This window comes from Ailuropoda melanoleuca, chromosome 4 (assembly GCF_002007445.2).
Source record: "Ailuropoda melanoleuca isolate Jingjing chromosome 4, ASM200744v2, whole genome shotgun sequence".
In the NCBI taxonomy this organism is placed as follows: Eukaryota; Metazoa; Chordata; class Mammalia; order Carnivora; family Ursidae; genus Ailuropoda; species Ailuropoda melanoleuca.
This window is the reverse complement of record NC_048221.1, coordinates 7,486,281-7,504,793: the sequence shown is the minus strand read 5'-3', so window position 1 is coordinate 7,504,793 and position 18,513 is coordinate 7,486,281. Positions and strand designations below refer to the sequence as shown.

The window sequence follows — 18,513 nt, the reverse complement described above, 5'->3', positions numbered from 1 at the left end:
AAAAAAAAAAAAAAAAAAGCGGCCGTCTCCAACCCCCACAGCCGCTTTTCTCCCCGCCCGAGGGGGCTCCGGGCGTGGGCGAACGCGGAGCAAAAACCCACCCAGCATTAGCAGCCGCGGGGTATCCCAGAAGCCAGAACTGTGTCTCCCATTTCTCTCAGGGACCCTCCCCCCCGCAGTACACAGTCAAAACGGCTTCTAGGGGATTGGCAAGGGCTGCCAGTTCTCCCCAGATCATTTGAGGGTCCTGGGCTGGGCCCAATTCTTGGAGACTGGAGGCCCTAGCGTTGGCCGGAGCTCTGGGTGGGTAACAGGGGATTGGGGGGGGGTAGAACACAGCGGGGTGGGGGTGGGGCGGTTTGCAGAAAAAGGGCACAAGGCAGTGGGCTAGGGCTGGTGTTTGGAGCTCTGGACCGAATCCGGGTTGGACCTGGCTGAACCTGAACCTGGCAAAGGGTAGAGGATTATCTGGGGAGAAGGGGAGTTGGAGGGACATACATTAGACCCAGGAAGGGGAGAATGACAGTCACTTTCTCCCCCCATCTGGAAATGAAACATTATATCATGACCCAAGCAGAGACCCTGGAGACCTTCAATTGAGTAGATAAGGGGATGGAAAGATTGAGGCTGCAGAGAACAGTGGCCTGAGGAGGGCAGTAGGGCCAGGGGCCTGGCCAGCACAGGGCAAGCTCAGCTGTCCAGCTTTTGAACTCATCCTCTGGCCAAGATGGGGGCTGAGGTGCCCTCGGAGGACCCCAGATGAGAAAGAGCAAGAGGCTCACCTATACCTCTTACATCTACCCCCAAGAGAAAGAAAAATTCCAGTCCAGCCCTCCGCCAGGGTCTCACCATCCCCTTTAAGGCCTGGAAGGAAGTGAATCCTCTCAGGAGAAATAGGGGCACACAGCTGACTGGTGGGAGACCTACTCCCTAACCTGTCCCAGCTCTCTGATTGTGGGGGCATGATGGGACAGGAAGGCTGAAACCCTTTCCACAGTCCTGCCTCTTGCTGACTCAGGCAGCTGCAAAATGGAAGAAGGGATTCCTAGAGACTGCAAGGGGGCGCCTTGGGGAAGGGGCATCACAGCCTGACCCACAAGGCTCCAGAAATTTCAACTGATTTTGTGAAAGGCCAGGGGCCTGGAGCATGGAAACGGCAACGGGTGACTGGACCTAGCCCAGCTGGCCCTGAATTTCCACCCCACCTCCCAGCCTGGTCCCCTCCTGCCTACCTGCCAGCTTTGGTGATGGAAATCCGTGGAGGGACCAGCAGTGGCAGCGTGGTGGGCCTTGGTGGCAGTGGGACCCCAGGCTCTGAGGGCTCAGTCTCGGCCCAGCCTAGGCCGGGACCCGTGGAAAGACGACGGCGAGGGCGTCGGAGGTCGGCCCCCAGCATGTTGGCACTGGTGGGCTCGGGAGTCTCCCAAGGCCTCTGAGAAGGGACAAGGACAGGATAGGGGCCTGACCAGGTTGCTCTGAGCCCCTCCCTCCAGTAACACCCTTCCCTAGCCACCTGAGAAAGTGGCTTTTGGGGATATAGACTCCTTGTCTCCCCCTCACATCTTAGCCACTCGCTGATCCCTCCTACAAAGAGCGCTTTCCCACCCTTTCTCGGCCATAATTGTTATAGGGCTCCCTTTTGATGTACTGGCCCTGAGGCTCTGGACACCTCATGCCTGTACATTGAGTGCCTCACTGTGAAACCCCTCTAACATATCCCCACCCTGTACGCCTACGAGGCCCCTCCTGGCCCTACTGTCTGTGGCCCCTCCCACACATCTTAGACCCTCAAGACCTTACCCTCAGCACCCCTCCTTCATCCTACAATCTTCTCCCCACCTGGGAAGCCCCTTGGAACCCCCTGCCTTCTGTCCCAGGGCTGAGAGCCTCTTAATCGGAAATTTACGTAAAATTACGGAATCAAAGGAGTAAACTGAGGCACAAGGCGACGACACTCCTCCAGTTTGAGGATGTGAAGCCACACTTAGTGAACAGCCATAGTCACAAGAGGGCGCCCGTCTTCCCTGCGGCCCAAGCCCCGCCCCAGCCCGGGCCCCGCCTCTCGCACCTCGTCCCCGGTCCCGGCCACCGACAGGACACTGCGACTCCTCTTCATCCCGCCAACCTAGCGCGCCGTTGGGGCTGCGGGAGTCATGTCCGCCCGGGCCAGCGCCTCCTGAAGGACCAAGCCGAAGGCATCCACCATTAGTGCCCTGGGGCTCCCCCTGCCGGCCGAGCCTGAATCCTACCCTCCCTCGCTAGTGTTCTCTCCCGAGGCGTGACGTCAGCAGGTGGCTGACGCACTGCCCGTCGGATGACGTCGCCCGCCCGTTGCCACAGCGACAGCTGACACACGGCTGGGGTCTGGACGGCGTCAATGCCCAGGTTGGCCACTGGGGGGCCAGGAGCCTCGGGACCCGGTCGTCCCAGCCCCCACCCGTCCTCCCGCGGGGGCTTCCCCCGGCCTGGGGATCCCGCAGAGAAGACCGGGAGCTCCCAGAAGCGGCCGCGTGTGGCGCGTGGTCCGAGCCGGGGGCCGGAGGAAGCGTCTCCTCCGAGCTGTTGGGCTTTTATGCCTAAACCCGAAATAGCTCCGATGTGCGGGGGCCGGGCGCAGCGAGACGGCGGCTTGGGCACAGATGGGGGACGCACAAGCAGAGGCGCGCGGAGACAGACAGGGACGCGTGGAAATAGAAACAGACAGACAGGGACACAGACGCAGCTCCCGATGATGAGTGCGCTCTGCTGCTGGCGATCCTTGCCTGAAAGCCTGGTGGAGGGGGAGGCTGGTTCACTTCACCTTCGCACCCAGGTGCTGCGAATTATTGCTGTGTGGCCATGGGTCAATGACATACTCTCTGAGCCTCAGTTTCTCCTCTGTGAAATGGAATGATAATCGCTACAGGGTCCCTGTGAGAAGGAAATGAGATCAGACCATACTGAATTCTCACCGGACAGTGGCACTCAGTAAGTGCTTAGTACTACCAACATGTGAGCCTGAGAGAGCCTGTTAGAACCCAAGTCAGATCGTGTCTCTCATCTGGTCAGAGCCCTCCATGGCTTTTACTTCACTCAGAGGAAAAGTCAAAATCCTCAAGAGGAGGCCCACACAGTCCTGGAACAATGTGCCCAGTCACCTGGCCGTCCTCACCTCTTACCACTCCCTCTCAGCCTCTGCTCTATCCACACTGGTCTCTAGCCTCAGGGCCTTTGCACCTGCTGGTCTTGCCTGGAACTCTTCCCTCAAATATCCACAGGCTTCTCACATTCTTGAGGTCTTTGCTCAAATCTCACCTTTTCAGGCATTTCTCCTGGAGTTTCTCTCCATCCTACTCCTGTTTAAAGTTGCTAGCCCCTCAGGACTCTCAGTCCCTCTTATCCTGCTCTATTTTTCACAGGTCTTACCACCTGATAACATACAATGTAATTTATCTATTACACTTACTGTCTCTTCCCACATTAAAATATCAGCTGCAGGAGGGCAAGAATATTTTATCTATTTTATTCATTACCATATCCCCAGTCCCTAGAACCAAATCTGGAACATAGCAGGCTCTTAGTATTTGTTCAATATCTGGTTATTATTTTGAGGACATAATAGCATAATTATAAAGTTCCTAGCAAGGTCTGCTACAGACTAGCTACTTTACCCCCTACTTTGGCTTTTATTTCTTTTTCTTGCCTTATTGCACTAACTAGCATTTCAGTTCAGTGTCAACTAGTAGAAATGAATGTAAACATCTCACCAACCTCGGCAAGCCTTTGACAGACAGTTGTTGAACAAATGGACAAATGTACAAAGATAGCTTAAAGGTCACCTCCATTTCTCAGCCAAACTGAGACAGTCCGTGTTCTGAGCTCCCACTGCTGCTTATTTTGCCCCCATTAAAACATTCATCATTCTGAGTTGTAATTATCTGTAAAATGGTACCCATTCATTACGGTCCCCCACACATGGTCTCAATGAATGCTGAACGAATAAAGGAATGAATAAGATAGACACAGGGAGAAAGAGGCATCCCCTCTCTCTGTACGAAATCAGATAGATGCACTCAGACAGAGAAAGGGCATGTAGTAAAGGCCAGGCTCACGCTCCAAAATTATGCTGACAGGGGCGCCTGGGTGGCTCAGTCACAGGTAAGCAACCGACTCTTGATTTCTGCTCAGGTCATGATCTGAGGGTCCTGAGATCCAGCCCACGCTGGGCATGGAGCCTGTTTAAGATTCTCTCTCTCCCTCTCCTCCACCCCCACCTCCATGCAGCATGGGTGCTTCTCTCTCTCTCTCTCTCTCAAAATTACACTGACAGGCTTGTATTCAAATCCTAGTTCTGCCATTTATTAGCTGTGTGTCCTTAGGCAAGTTGCCCAGCCTCTCTGAGCCTCAGTTTCCTTATCTGTAAAATGGGAATGATATCCAAACCTATCTGAAGGGGTTATTGTGAGCTGAAGTGAAGAAATGCATGTAAGGTTCTAAGCCCCATGACAGGTTCATAGTGGGTGCTCACAAAACAGTAGCCAGTATCCTAGTAATAATAACAATTATCACCGTTGTTGACTCACAAGGAGCTATAGACAGACATGGAAGACAGCAACACATTCACAGAAACCTCACCTCCTCCCATCCTCCCCCTAGTCTCACCAGCTGACTCACTGTTCTGCAGAGACTTCAAGAATATTCAGACCTCAGGGCCTTTGTACTTGCAGTTCTCATTGACCCAAAAAAACAGGCTCAGATATCCTGTGTTCCTTCCACTTCCTGATCTCCTTGACTCTGCTTTCAGTTTGTTTGTTTCTTTTAGACTTACAACATTCTAGCAAGACAAAGAATGTACCTACTGTTTTTATCAGCAGTTGTCGGTCCTTTGATTAGAGGGTGAAGTCAGGATGTGGATCTGTTCTGTCTCTAGCTGGCGCTCCCCTTCTAGGACAATGCTGGCGTACAGTAGGTGCTCAACATATATCTCTTGAAAGAACGAGTAAATCCAGTAAATGCCCTTACCTCCTCAGGCCTCTGCTCAAGGGCACCTCCTTCCAGAGGGCTTCCCTGATACAGATGCCTCCCTCCACCCCATCGCCCTCGCTCAACTTTATCTTTCTCCTCAGCTGTCATCATCCCTGACGTAGGATATATTTACATCTCTGCTGTCCACAGCCCAAGTTCCACAAGGGCTGGGGATTTTTCAGTCTGGGTTTAGCTATACCCAGAACCAACTTCACAGACATGTGACCTGTGTAGTCACTCACAGCCCCGTGCTTAGGTTTAACATGCTGCCCTTGTTTTGAAATGCTTTTACTTTGACCAAGGGCCGTGCATTTTTTCCTTGCCCTGGGCTCTTCAATTTCTGTAGCCAGATCCCCAGCGCCTGGAACAGCCCATGGGTTTGCAGAATAAAGGAAGGAATGGAGGAGTGGATGGCCAACAGAGCCCTGCGGTCCGGGGAAGAGGGGCAGAGACAATATACACCACCGCTGTCTGGACACCTGAGGACATTTGCAGAAGTCAGCCTTTGGCAGAACCCCCCAGGCTTGGAAGGCAGGACATCATGAACTGGCCTGAGTGCCCAAGGTAGAGGGGTGCCTCTAAGCCTGCCTTCCCCTCCCCTGAGCAGCAGGCCGACTGGGGAGGGGGGTCCAGATGGCAGAGCAGGCTGCTCTGGGCAGCTGGCACCAGGCTCAGGCTGAGAGAGGCTGCTTCCCCTTACCCCAGCCCGTCAGCACGATCAGCCAGTGGCCCAGCCTGGGAGCCCCTGGCCTGGCTTGACAGTAAAGCACTGGCTTCACCCAAGCCCACCACCCTCAGAAGGAGGATGCAGGCCTGGATGGCCAACAAGAGGGAAGGAAGTGAAAATAAATGCCCTTAACCACACCTTGGCCCTGAGCATTCGGGCCTGAGAAGGAAGAGTTACTAATTAGCTCTATGCCCGGAGCTAAAGCCGGGCCAGGAAGGATCACCAGGGGCCCCAGGCACACGTGTGTGTACATGCATGCTTGTGTGCATGAGAGTATACACAGCTGTCTGTGTGCCACCAAGCAGGTGGAACTTTCTGTGAGTGCCGCACAGCTGAAACCAGACCATACCTGCAGGAGTATATGTATGTGACAGGGCGAAGCCACATCAGCCTCTGTAGGAAAGAGAATGGAGTGCCTCTGTGTGATTATGGCATGAACGTGTACATGAGGAGAGGGGAGACTGCATTCATGTGGACGCAGTGGGAGGCAGCATTTCACAGTACTTAGAAATGCAGGTTCTGGGTTCAAATTTGTACTCGGCCGCTCGCTAGCTATGTGGCCTCAGTCACGTTATGTAGCTATGCTGGCTCGGCTGGCATACGTTGTTTGTTGGTCTGATTATGTCCGTCTGGATTTAAGTGTGTGTGTGTGTGTGGGGGGGTGTTTGAAGAGAAATTCGACTCCTCCAGGAGGTCCTCCTGGATACCCAACCTGAAGTGCGCCCTTCTGTTTTGCTTTTTTGACACAGCCTTCTATTTCTATCACAGTCCTAATCATAATTTGTTGTAATATATTTGTTTGTGTTGTTTCTTTTTCTGTTTTCTCCATTAAATGGCACCTCTGTGGGAGCAGAGAGTTTTGTTCTGTTCCCTGCTGTGTCCTCAGCACCGGGCATATAGTAGTAGGTGCTGAATAAATACTTGTTGAGTAGAGATATTCATCACAGGAGGGCTGTGTCTGTGTGGTATAGAGAGAGAGGCAGGAGCTGGCTGCGATCATGCGTTCCTGGGCGGCCCTGTGCTCAAATCTGGTCTTGACTTTCTTCCTTTCCCCTTCCTTCGGTCACGCTCACTTTATGGGAATGATACTCTATCAACTCCTGTATTGCCTCTGACAAGTTCTTTCCCCTTTTCTGGGTCTTAGGGACTCACTTGCCTCATCTGTAAAATGGGAGGGAGGGTGGATCGGTTCATAATAAGTCTCCTTCCTGATCTAAAGTACTATGAAAATAGTCTGAATCTAATACCCTCTTTATTTCATTCAACATTTATTAAGCACCTACTGTGTGCCAGGCACTGTTCTGGACCTGGCCCTGCCCTCATATAAGCAGCTGAATGAAATGAATGAATAAGGCAGATACCAACCAGAAATCTCATTCCATCTTGAGGACCCTTACCCGCAGTCACTCTCTATGCCCTGAGATTTTAGTCTTTACAGTCTGAATTCACCAGTGGGTATTCCTGTCTTTACACCTGATCTTGCTCCCTCACCAGCCTTTGGTCTAAGCACAGCAAACAGACGGCTGTTTTTGCTGGTTGCTGTAGTCTCACCACCTGGCTGCTGTGCTATGGCACATAGTAGGCACTTGGAAGTATGTGTGAAATGAACTGAGAAATCAATGACAGAGCAAAGGCAGGCTCGCATGCATGACCTCAGAATCGTCGGTGTCGTTACCCACTTTGCAGATGAGGAAATTGAGGCTCAGGGAGGCAGAGCCCATGCGGGGGTGGGGGGGTGGCCACCGCTGCTAAGTAGTGTGTGGCTGTGGGATGCAGCAGAGAAAGCTTGGGTAGTCCAGAGGACCACTAGCAGCCGCCCACCCCCACCTCACAGGTAGAAGATGAGTTGATGGTGGTGGTGTGAGAAACCCAGGGTCGGCGCAAAGCAACTCAGAGGGCTGTCTCAGTCCCCAGCTGGACATGCTGTGCTGGCAGGTTAGGAAAGTCTTGGCGCTGATGGGGAAGCTTCCGGTGCCCTGTCCCCAATTCTGGGAGCTGGGGCCCCCAGGACCCCGTTTCACTGGGGCCGGTTGGCTTCAGTCTCGGAAACCAGGGAAAGACCTCCGCGGAAACCCGGGAATCCCTGGCATCTGGGGTCCTCCCCGCACACCCACAGCCCGGAGGCCGCCTGAAGCCCTCAAAGGGCGCACCACTGGGCCCCGGCTTTCCTGGGGAGCGGGAGAGCCCTACAGCGTCCTGGTCCCCTCCCTCCGGGGTGCCGGGTCCCCTTCCCCACCGCAGCTCGCAGCCCCGAAGCTTACCTTGCAGAGGGGCTGGGGAGGGGATGCCCCGCCCTCTCCGGCCTGAGGGGAGGGAGGGGACAGGGGTGTCCAGACCCTTTGTTTGCTGTTGTGTGTGTATGTGTGTGTGCGCGGTTGAGACCCGCTGGGGTGTGGGTCCGTGCGCGCGCGTGCCCGGGCCTTGGCGGCCGCGGAGATACTGGACTGCCTGGGCTGGAGGCGGAGGGGGAGGGGGAGGAGAGGGGGACTCCCCCGCCCCCGCCCGCCCACTCGCGGATTTGAAAGATGCTCGAGGGGGAGGGGAGGCAGCGGGCGGGCGCTTTTGTCTGGATGGCCCCTCCTCTTCCCTGGTCAGGGGAATCCCCCCCATCTTGAAACCTTTAATCCATTCCCTCCAGCCCCCTATCTCCAAACACCCTCTCGGGGGTAGTCTGGGGAAAAAGCGCCCCTCACTGGAGGGGCCGGAGCTCCTCCCATCCCACCCGCCCCCACCGAACGCCCTTTAATCTGAGATAATCCCGGCCCTGGGCTGCAACACGGCCTTTTATCCCAGTATCAAAACGACGGTTGGGATGCACGCAAGCGTGCAGCTGGAGTCGCCCCAGCTCGCAGTAATGGAGTCTTTAGAGCCCCGGCCGAGTAAGGGGGCTCCAGACCAAAGGGGAGGGGCTACGAACGATTCTAAAGTACCACCACGCGGAAAGCCTCCATCCGCACCTCCACGATCCCCTTCCCGTCCCCCGGCTGCGCGGGGCTGAAGCACAGGCCTTTGGCTAGACATTAGCGACACCCAGCGGCCGCACGGGGAGACGCCGCGGACAAGAGCCCGAGAATCGTCGGCTGGGCGGGGGAGGGGGGGTCCCGGTGATCTTAGAGGGGGAGTGTGTGCGCGAATCCCGGTTCAGGAATGACAGGGCATGGTGACGCGAGGGGGAGGCTGTGGTCCGAGCCAGGGAAACAACAGATCCCAAGGCAGGACCACATCAACCTCACATCGGAGCCCCCAAGGGCAGGGCCATATCCCTCCTCCACTCAGACCTTTCCATGGCAGGATCCTGTACCCCTAAGACTGGGAAAACTCTCTGATCAGACACCCCTCCGCAGCGTAAGATTAGGTCCTCTTCTCCAGGGGCAGGGGGGGAGGTCTTCCCGCCGAAGCCCGCCCCTGCAGTAGGCTCGGGCTGACGTCACTGCGGCGTGGCTAAGGGGACAATCCCCTGCTTCAGTCTCGCCACCTGCCCCGCCCCTCACGGCCGCCGCAAACGCCCACCCGGGGGCAGCGAAAGATGAGGGGGCTCGAAGTTGGAACGCCAGCCCGTATACCTCCAGAAGGTGCCCAGCGGAGGCCCCGCGCCCAGTGAGGCGGGGTCTTTGCGGGGACTCCAGGGGGCCGGAACACGTGCGCCTGACCCTTTAAGGCAAGCCGCGTAGCCACTGCCGCCACCGCGGTTACTAGGGATATAACGTCATGCGCGGGCGGGGAACGTGCGCGCCAGGGCGGAAGCGGAAGGGGCGGGGCTCCGCTGGCCGAGTCTCCAGCGCTGCCGCCGCCAGAGTCAGAGCCGGACCCCGAGCGGGCTGAGCCGCCGAGGCAAGATGGTGGACTATAGCGTGTGGGACCACATCGAGGTGTCTGACGATGAGGACGAGACGCACCCCAACATCGACACGGCCAGCCTCTTCCGCTGGCGGCACCAGGTAGAGTGCGCGCGCCCATCGCCTTCCCCCCTCCCCCCCCCGCCCGGGACTCCGCTCCAGAGTTCTGACCCCTAGTACTGTCAGGCACCCCACCATTGACACCTGAGATTCCCAACGTATAGTCTGGACTTTCAGTATCGCTTGGGGTTCCTCATTTTAACTCCAGACCCCAGAGCTGCCAGGACGCTGAGTCCCTTACCAGAGGTACCGGGCCTCCTTTCCAATTTCTGCATGGAACTCCCAGTTGACCCCCAGGGCATCTTTCTCCGAGTCTAAACTGCTAAGATAAAGCTTTGGGGGTGTCCCCTCAATTCCCTCTGGGAACTTCCACTTACACGCAAAAGTCCCTCAGAGACTGGACCCTGATCCTATTACGGGAGGCATTTCTGACCTTGGATATACCATCCGCCCCTCCCCAAATCGTAGAGTCCTCAATACTTTTAATTTATTCTGAGATTTTTCTTCGTAGTTCTTGACAGGGATTCCCATTCCGATCCAGAGATCCTGCTCCTCCTCCGGACGGAACAAGGAACTCTGTCCTCCCCTGAGATTTCTGTTCCCCGCCTGAGAGTCCAACCTGTATCTAGGACTCCTTCCCTAGAATGTAGACCAGTGCTCCACCAGGCCTTCAGGCTCATTCAGGCCTGGAGTTTTGGAACCCGTTTCCCTTCCAGACCAAACCACCGGTTTCACTCTGATGGAGCCTCCCAATTCCAGCCACTCTTTACAGTCACCTACTGTGGACCCCATTTCCCATTATACCCGGAAACCCTACTCCGCAGGGCTTCCGCTCCGTCCAGAGCCCCTGCCCCTCCTTGGTATTGCAGGCCCAGGCACCACCCACCCCCAACAGTTTCCTGTAGGAGCCTCTGGCAGCCTTGGAATGCTCTATACCAACTCCAATCCAGCATCCAAACCCACCCAGCCTTCCTCTTGACCCCAGCTCAGTCTGCAGCTCTCAGACACTCAAACTGTCCCTGCTCTCACTAGGGACTCCCCCAGTTTGATTCCAGATTTACTGCCCCTTCTTTTATCTGTTTGCCCCTAAATCCAGATCCCAGAATCCTGTCTGGGTGTCCTCCCACCTCTCTCCCTCCCCAACAGTGCTCACAGGCCAGCAGAACAGCTCTCATAAGACCTAATATTCTAACCTCTTGCTCCCCCAAATTGGAGCTCCTACACCCACATACTTGTGTGTGTTCTACTCTCATACTGAGGGCGAGGTATCTCTCAGAACCTTCCAGTTAGTAATTCTTCCCCACCCTCGCATATGGCAACTCCCAGTCAGAACCTCCTAGAAGGGCCCTTCCCCATCCTGTGGTGTCTTTAGTCCCTACATCTGGTCTCCAGGCTCATTTCCAATCCTTACCCTAAAGCAGCAGTCTCTTGGGTAATGTACCTTGCCAGGCAAGCCACTGAGTGTAAGAAGAAAGTTCTAGCACTTCCATTTCTTGCCGTGTGTACCATTTTCTTATGAAATGCTTAAGGCCTGCGCGGAGCTCTGAAGACTATTCTTGGGAACACCTACTTCTCTCACATAAAGAGGTTAATCTATACAGCTGTGTGGAGAACATTTTGGTCCTGCTGGGTGGGAAGCCAGTGCTTTGCTCCTGCAGAGTCTTTCCCACACGCCTTCCTCCCTCCTGGCACAGAACCCTCTGGTGTCCTGCTGAGGACCCTGGGCTGTTGTGGAGCCTGGTGGGGAAGAGGGTGGGGGAGGGGAGATAAGCATCTCCAGCTCCGGGCAGCTTCGGTGACAGGCAAGCTTGGGTTCTGATCCCAGCCCTACCACTTACTGCTTTACTTTCCCTGCCCCTAGAGACCATCCTAAGAATGAAATGAGATTAGGTCCGACAAGAACTTGGCTCAGGGCCTGGGAGGGAGTAAGCTTACGGAGCGAGCGGGAGGTGGGATCTGTGAGAAGGTAGATGGGTGCGCTTCTGAGCGCAGACCTGCGCACCTAGGTTCCAGCCCTGGCTCCGCGATCACTGACTGACTGCATGACCTCTGGCTAGTCGTTTGATCTCTTTGTGCCTCTGTTTCCCCAGCTGGGAATATTAAGGGTATCCACCTGATAGGGTGGTCGTTAGGAGGGGTTATCCCATTTATTTAATGTGTGTGATGTCCTTGGGATAGATAGCTTCTGGCATGTGATAAGCTCTCTGTAAATTTTAGCCCATGTCATCATTGTTATTATTCAGGTAATTCGTGCTTCTGGGAAAGAAAAATTCCACAGGTGCCAGAAAGGGACAAGGGAGTCTCCCCACTCCCTTGTCCCGATACAGCTACTGTTACTCCTTTCTTCTGACTCCTTTCATGACTGTGTGGCACTGAGGTTCTGAGAGCCTCAGGTTTTCTGTCTGTAAGGCAGGAGGGTGGTGACACCTGCAGCCTGCGCCCCCACCGTGCTGTCTACCCTGGCCAGCCTGCTCCACCCCCTCCTGGAGGTGTAAAGCCCAAGCCGGGCAGGCTGCCGCCCCCACTGGCTCTGGGAGGCCTTTATTTAGCTTCAGTCTCCCTGGCGGCCGCTCAGAGGACACCGAGAGGAGCTCGGTGGCCGCCCAGCAGGAACCTGCTGGTAGGTTGGGTGGTAGGTTCCTGCTGCCACCTGAGGCCAGCGGTAATGCCAACCCTAGAGAGCCCCTCACAAGGCAGCAGAGAGCCTCCAGGGCAACACAGGCCCATCGTGGAGAAGGGGAAGTGGCAGGGCCCAGGGCTGCTTTCTCTTGTCTCTCTACTAGGCAAGGGCCTTCTCAACCTTTATCCACATGGGGAAAGTGAGACTCGGGATTGACTGAGGCAGTCCTGTGGGGCATGAGAGAAGGCTCCAGGTTCTCCGATTCCCACGCACCGCGGGCCTGGGTCTGTGCCAGAACCTGGAGATACGGCCTCAAAGAAGGCCCAGAAGTGAGTTGGGAGACCATTCCGGTGGCAGCGGCCATGACAATGGTGATAACAGTGGAACATGTTCGGTACTGAGTACGGGGTTGCAAGCAGTTTCCTGGGAGTAACTCCTGAGGCCCCGTTTCCCAAAGAGGAACGGCAGGGCTGGGAGAGTTTTAAGGGTCTTAGGCAAGGTCACACTGCCAATAAATGGCAGAGCTGTGCGACGTGACCATGCAGTAACAGCCGCTCCCAGTTATTGAGCATTTACTCTGGACTGCAAATCGATGTAAACACTTGAAGTACATTTTCTTGTTTGAACCCCAGAATGGTCCCCAGAGAGAGAGGGGGAGAGATTATCTCCTTGGATGGAAATGACAGTCACTAGCATGGGAATGGCGCTTGCCAAGCGTCCATTCTGGCTCTGGACTGTCGACTTTAACTTCTCATCTCCTTTGCTTCTGGTGCCACCCTGTGAGGTTGGTACTGTTGTCCACCTTTGACAGATGAGGAAATGGGGGTCCCTAGAGGTTAGGGTATTGACCCAAGGACACCCAGCCTTTACTTGGTGGCCGTGGGTTATGACCCCACATTTGAGGCCCTGAGGCTGTCCTCCAGCATCTTACCATGTCATCTGGGGATCATGAAAGGGGCCTTCGGGGTGCAGTGATGCGGCATGGGGGCACTTGGGGAAGGCTCTGTCAAAAGCTGAGACCCAGGGGGCAAAGTAGGTGGAGTGAGGGGAAGGGAGTTCCAGGTGGAAGGAACAGCCTGTGCAAAGGCCACGAGTCAAGAGCAAGCTGGTGCATTTGGGGAACCATGAGGGCCAACGATGGGGCCTTGGTGCCATCTGGGCAGCTTGGGGCAAGGGTCAGTGTTCCCTTCTGAACCCAGACACTCCAGGTTGGGGTGGCAGGGAGGGCTGCAGGCAGATGTGCATATTTCAGAGACGGCAGCTTCTGAGTCTAGTTTGGGGGGAGCAGCGATGGAAGGTGGTGGCACCTCTCAGGGCTCAGTCGTGGCTCTGGATTGAGCAAGCACTGCTGAGAGCCAGGGAGCTGATGGAGGCAGGCAGGGCTGGTGAATAGGCAGGGCCATGCCTGTGCCTGGGGGTCCAGTGGGGACCTGAGCAAGAGGGGGAATGAGAAGGGGCACCATCTGAGCTTGGGGTACAGCAGAAGAGGAGGTCTGCGGAGCACCAGCTAGGGTATGGGGGACAGGAGGTCTGTGGGCACTGAGCTGAGGCTCAAGGAGGGGTGCCGGCCTGGAGACAGAGCTGAAGGGGGCTTGGGCAGCGGTCAGGGAGCAATGTGGGTGGAGTGAACTGGAGAGACATCTAGAAGTGAAAGCAGTCAGGACCAGGTAGCAGAGGGGGAGGGAAGGACAGGGCCAGGGAGCAGGCCTCAGCGGGGGGGGGGGGGGGGGGGGGGGGGGGGGGGGGGGGGGGCGGGGGGGGGCGGGGGGGGGGGGGGGGGGGGGGGCAGAGGTGGCTGGAGGAGGTGGCTGCGCAGGCGAGGGCACCCGAATGTCACTGAGGGCAGCTCTGGGGGGGGGGAGCCTGAGACCCCCATCCAGCATTTCATCACTTTATTCATCCAACAAGCGTTTCCTCAGTCTTCACTGCGCGCTTGTGTGTGAGACACAAGAAAGCAGACCCCCACCTCCATGGAGCCAGTATCCTTGGAGCGGGACAGCATTCAAAACAGTAAACACTCGTCCGCAGACGTAAGCTGGTAATGAGTGCTGAGGAGGAAGGTGACACAAGCCAAGAGTCAGGGGAAGTCGCCATCCTCAGCAGGGGGCCAGGGGAGGGCCTCATCTCTAAAGTAACGGTTTAGCCAAGATGGTAAGGATGCGAGGGAGTAAGCAGTATGGGGGGTGGGGAGAATCTGGAGAGACAGCTTTCTGGGCTGAGGGACCAGCCAGTGCAAAGGCCCTGAAGTTGGAAGAGGGTTCGAGAAAAGGTGAGGCAGCCAGTGTGGCTGGAGGGAGGGGGCAGATCACGCAGGGCCTTGTGAGTCATGGATAGGTCTTGGGCTTTTGCTGAGCGATGTGGATGCCACAGAGGGTTCTGAGTAGTGTGGGGTGCAGGGGGATGTTCAGGGGCTCGGGTGTGTGCAGGTGTACTGGTGGGGTGGAAGCTGGCCGTCCGGGCCACAGAGGGTGGTGCAGACATTCCCTGGGCCATCGCAGGTGCAGTGGGTGGGAGCCCTGGGTGGGGTGGGGCTGAGGTCAAGGGACAGGCGCTTCCCCGGAATGAAGGGCTGTGTCTGCACAGGCCCGGGTGGAGCGCATGGAGCAGTTCCAGAAGGAGAAGGAGGAGCTGGACAGGGGCTGCCGCGAGTGCCGGCGCAAGGTAGCCGAATGTCAGCGGAAGCTGAAGGAGCTGGAGGTGGCCGAGGGCGAGGGCAGCAAGGTGGAGCTGGAGCGGCTGCAGGCTGAGGCTCAGCAGCTGCGCAAGGAGGAGCGGAGCTGGGAGCAGAAACTGGAGGAGATGCGCAAGAAGGAGAAGAGCATGCCCTGGAATGTGGACACGCTCAGCAAAGACGGCTTCAGCAAGGTGTGGGGGGGTGCTTGGTGGTCAGGGGTAGGTGGGGGGATCAGGCTTCTGCAGGTCAGGGTGGGAGGAGGGACTGGCGGGACAGGTGTGTGGGCCAAGCGGATGAAGCACCCCACTGGTACCCCCCCTCTGATCTGCCCGAAGGCCCTAGTCCGAGGCCACACCTGCCACACCCACGCTCCCGCCACACTGATGCTCATGACACCGTCACCACCTCCGCCATGGAAGGGATGGGCTCTGCGGCCTCGGCCCACCCGGCCGTGCTGGAGGCGCTCTGCGGCCTCGCCCCAGCCCACTCCTCCTCTCGCCCCATCACAGAGCATGGTCAATACCAAGCCAGAGCAGGCGGAGGAGGAGTCAGAGGAGGTGAGGGAGCAGAAACACAAAACCTTCGTGGAGAAATACGAGAAACAGATCAAGCACTTCGGTGAGTTGGGCACAGGGTGGAGGGGGCCCGCTGCGGGGGCTGCCTATGACAGGGGCTGGCCCTCTGCCTCCAGGGCCCTTCAGCACCTTGCCAACCCTTTCTTGTAGGCATGCTCCGCCGCTGGGACGACAGCCAGAAGTACCTATCAGACAATGTCCATCTGGTGTGTGAGGAGACGGCCAACTACCTGGTCATCTGGTGCATTGACCTAGAGGTGGAGGAGGTGAGTGGAGCCTGCCCTGGGACTGGGGAGAAGCTCTGCTCCGAGGCCGCCACTTGGTGACATCCTGCCTCTATTCTCTCGACAGAAATGTGCACTCATGGAGCAGGTGGCCCACCAGACCATTGTGATGCAGTTCATCCTGGAGCTGGCCAAGAGCCTGAAGGTGGATCCCCGGGCCTGCTTTCGGCAGTTCTTCACTAAGATCAAGGTAGTGTCCTGGAGGAGCCGGGGTGGGGTGGGGTGCGGGCCTCTCCAGGGCACCAGCCTCAGTCTACGGGAGGGGTGGACGCGTGTCCCCTCAGACGCATGGCCGTGGGATCAGAGCCTCCTGTATCGGGAGGGGCCGGTGGTCGGCTCCCAGACAGAGTTTGAAAGACAGGGTGTCCTGACAGCCCCAACATGGGGCAAGGGACAGAGTTGACCTCTCGGGGTTCCTCAGTTGAGCATCTGGAAGAACAGAGCTACCCGTGCTGAAGTCGGCAGCACGTGCGGAGCGATCCAGAGCTCAAGTGAGCCATGTTGAGTGTGAGGTGCTTGCAGGCCCCCCTAGGCAGAGGAGGAGGTGAGCGTCGCCGGTTGTGGGGCAGGAGGCAGGCAGGCGGTCGTTAGCACACAGATGGTGGAACCAGCTGGAGGAGGCCACCTGGGCCTCTGAGCGCCTGCAGCGGGCTGGTCCCGTGTCCGAACGGTTCTCGGCCCCCACCCTGCAGACAGCCGACCGCCAGTACATGGAGGGCTTCAACGATGAACTCGAGGCCTTCAAGGAGCGCGTGCGGGGCCGCGCCAAGCTGCGTATCGAGAAGGCCATGAAGGAGTACGAGGAGGAGGAGCGCAAGAAGCGGCTGGGCCCCGGTGGCTTGGACCCCGTTGAAGTCTATGAGTCTCTCCCTGAGGTGAGGCTTCCCTGCCCCGAGGCGGAGGGGGGGCAGCAGGTGGGCTGTAGGCGGGCCCCCCACGGGACCCAGGCCCTGAGTCCTGGCCCGTCTGCACCCGCAGGAACTCCAGAAATGCTTCGACGTGAAGGACGTGCAGATGCTCCAAGATGCCATCAGCAAGATGGACCCCACCGTGAGTAACGGGGCCCCACGCCTGCCCGCCAGGCCGCGCAGCCCAGGCAAGCGACGTGTCCTCCTGCCCCGTCCAGCCCTGCTCCCCACTTTGCTGGGAGAAGCGTCCCTTGTGGGCTTCACGGAGGAGCAGGGAAGGTCATGTCACCGTGGGGCAGTGCACGAGGCAGCCAGACTTGCATCCACACACTTGTTTACACGTGTCAAGCACCTGCTGTGTGACTGCACCCAGCAGTGAGCACGGAATTTTCAGCGTGTCCCCTGCTGCTGAGTGTCACTGCCCCTGTGGGCCATTTATGAGCCTGATGGGCACACCAGGTTGACCTCACCTTTGTCCAAGGAAGGGGTGCTCCTCCCTAGCCTTGGTTACCCCATCAAACCACGGTTTCTGTGGATACTGAACTGCGTGGGGGTGCTTAGCCCATGGTGAATGTCAGCTGCCGTTGTGTGTATGTGTATATTTTAAAGTTAGCGCTCTGCCCGACACGGGGCTTGAACTCAGGACCCCAAGATCAAGAGTCACATGCTCTACTGACTGAGCCAGCCAGGCGCCCTGAGCTGTTGTTACTATTAGGAGCAGTGATCGTGCTTGTAGACAGGACTTTGTGTCTTAATAGACCTTGGTTTGACCCCATTCCTGCCACTTGGCTCACTGGTTGGCCACACTAGTTTGCTCATCTGTGAAATGGGTCTAGTTGCAGGACCTGGTCCAGAATTTCTAGAAGTTTCCATGAAAAAGGATATCTAGACCAAGGGTCTTCGCACTGTGGTTCACAAGCTCACTGCCTGTCTTTAAAAGTAAAGTGTTAATGGAATGCAGCTTTTATTTTGGACATACGCTATTTACACTTGAGTTAAGTGAAATGTAAAGTTCTGTTCCTCACCTGCACTAGCCACGTTTGAAGTACTTGGCAGCCACGTGTGCCTGGTGGCTGCCATGTCCGACGATGCAGGTTACAGACCATTCCCATCATTGCGGAGTCCTCTGGACATCTCTGGTCTAGAAGAAGCAGTGTGCGGGTTTAAGGATGTGCAGGGGATAGGTGGGCCCCCCGGGGGGAGGGCAGCCCGGCCTCACTCGCCATCCTTCTCCCCACAGGATGCGAAGTACCACATGCAGCGCTGCATCGACTCCGGCCTCTGGGTTCCCAACTCCAAGTCCAGCGAGGCCAAGGATGGGGAGGAGGCGGGCCCCGGGGACCCCTTGCTGGAAGCCGGCCCCAAGCCAGGCGACAAGAAGGACGTCAGCGCCTGACTCGCCCCAGCTGCTGCCTACCTGCCTGCAGGCCCCTGTGTGCCCCTTTTCAGAAAACAAAAATAGATGCCATCTCCCCAGCTCCTGGCCTCCTCCACTTTCGCTGCTCCCGCCCAGCCTGGGCCAGGAGAGGGCCTGTCCCCACCCCCATCGCCCCCACCTCCAGTGCTCATCCAAGTCTCTGCTTTGAGTCAAGGGGCTTCACTGCCTGCAGGACGCTACCCACCCCCCCCCAATCAGCATTATGCCAAAGGCCTGGGGGTCCAGGGAGGGGCGGAGGTCGCTAGGCTGGTCCATGGGGTGGGGGAGGGTCCCCAGCCCAGAGGCCTGCTCCAGTCACTATGGGCTCTGTTTTCACTGTTCATCTGCTGTCGAGTCTTCTATATGGTAAACAGCAATGATCTTCCAATAAAGGATTTCAGATGCTCA

General features: G+C 57.0%; 2 protein-coding genes across 4 annotated transcripts in view; one reads left to right on the top strand and one right to left on the bottom strand.

Annotated features, from left to right (window-relative positions):
• The window catches only part of PDE4A (phosphodiesterase 4A), a 49,222-nt gene extending 41,129 nt beyond the window's left edge, over positions 1-8,093 (bottom strand). The window contains exons 1-5 of one of the 3 annotated variants that reach the window (XM_034657765.1): positions 7,993-8,093; positions 4,839-4,965; positions 2,763-2,910; positions 2,069-2,176; positions 1,233-1,432 (exon numbers count right to left, since the gene is read on the bottom strand). In XM_034657765.1, coding sequence (XP_034513656.1) covers positions 1,233-1,432; positions 2,069-2,116 — 248 coding nt within the window. In that variant the 5' untranslated portion in view covers positions 2,117-2,176; positions 2,763-2,910; positions 4,839-4,965; positions 7,993-8,093. Of the gene's footprint in view, positions 1-1,232; positions 1,433-2,068; positions 2,177-2,762; positions 2,911-4,838; positions 5,035-7,992 lie in introns of those variants that run through there. The other 2 variants (XM_019801921.2, XM_034657767.1) reach the window with 2 other exon arrangements.
• A 1,378-nt stretch (positions 8,094-9,471) lies between these two features.
• Positions 9,472-18,513, top strand: CDC37 (cell division cycle 37, HSP90 cochaperone). The gene is made up of 8 exons (XM_002921372.4): positions 9,472-9,669; positions 14,831-15,112; positions 15,431-15,539; positions 15,647-15,762; positions 15,848-15,970; positions 16,473-16,655; positions 16,759-16,830; positions 17,929-18,513. The coding sequence occupies exons 1-8, from the start codon at positions 9,568-9,570 to the stop codon at positions 18,082-18,084; spliced, it is 1,143 nt and encodes a 380-aa protein (XP_002921418.1). The 5' UTR covers positions 9,472-9,567; the 3' UTR covers positions 18,085-18,513.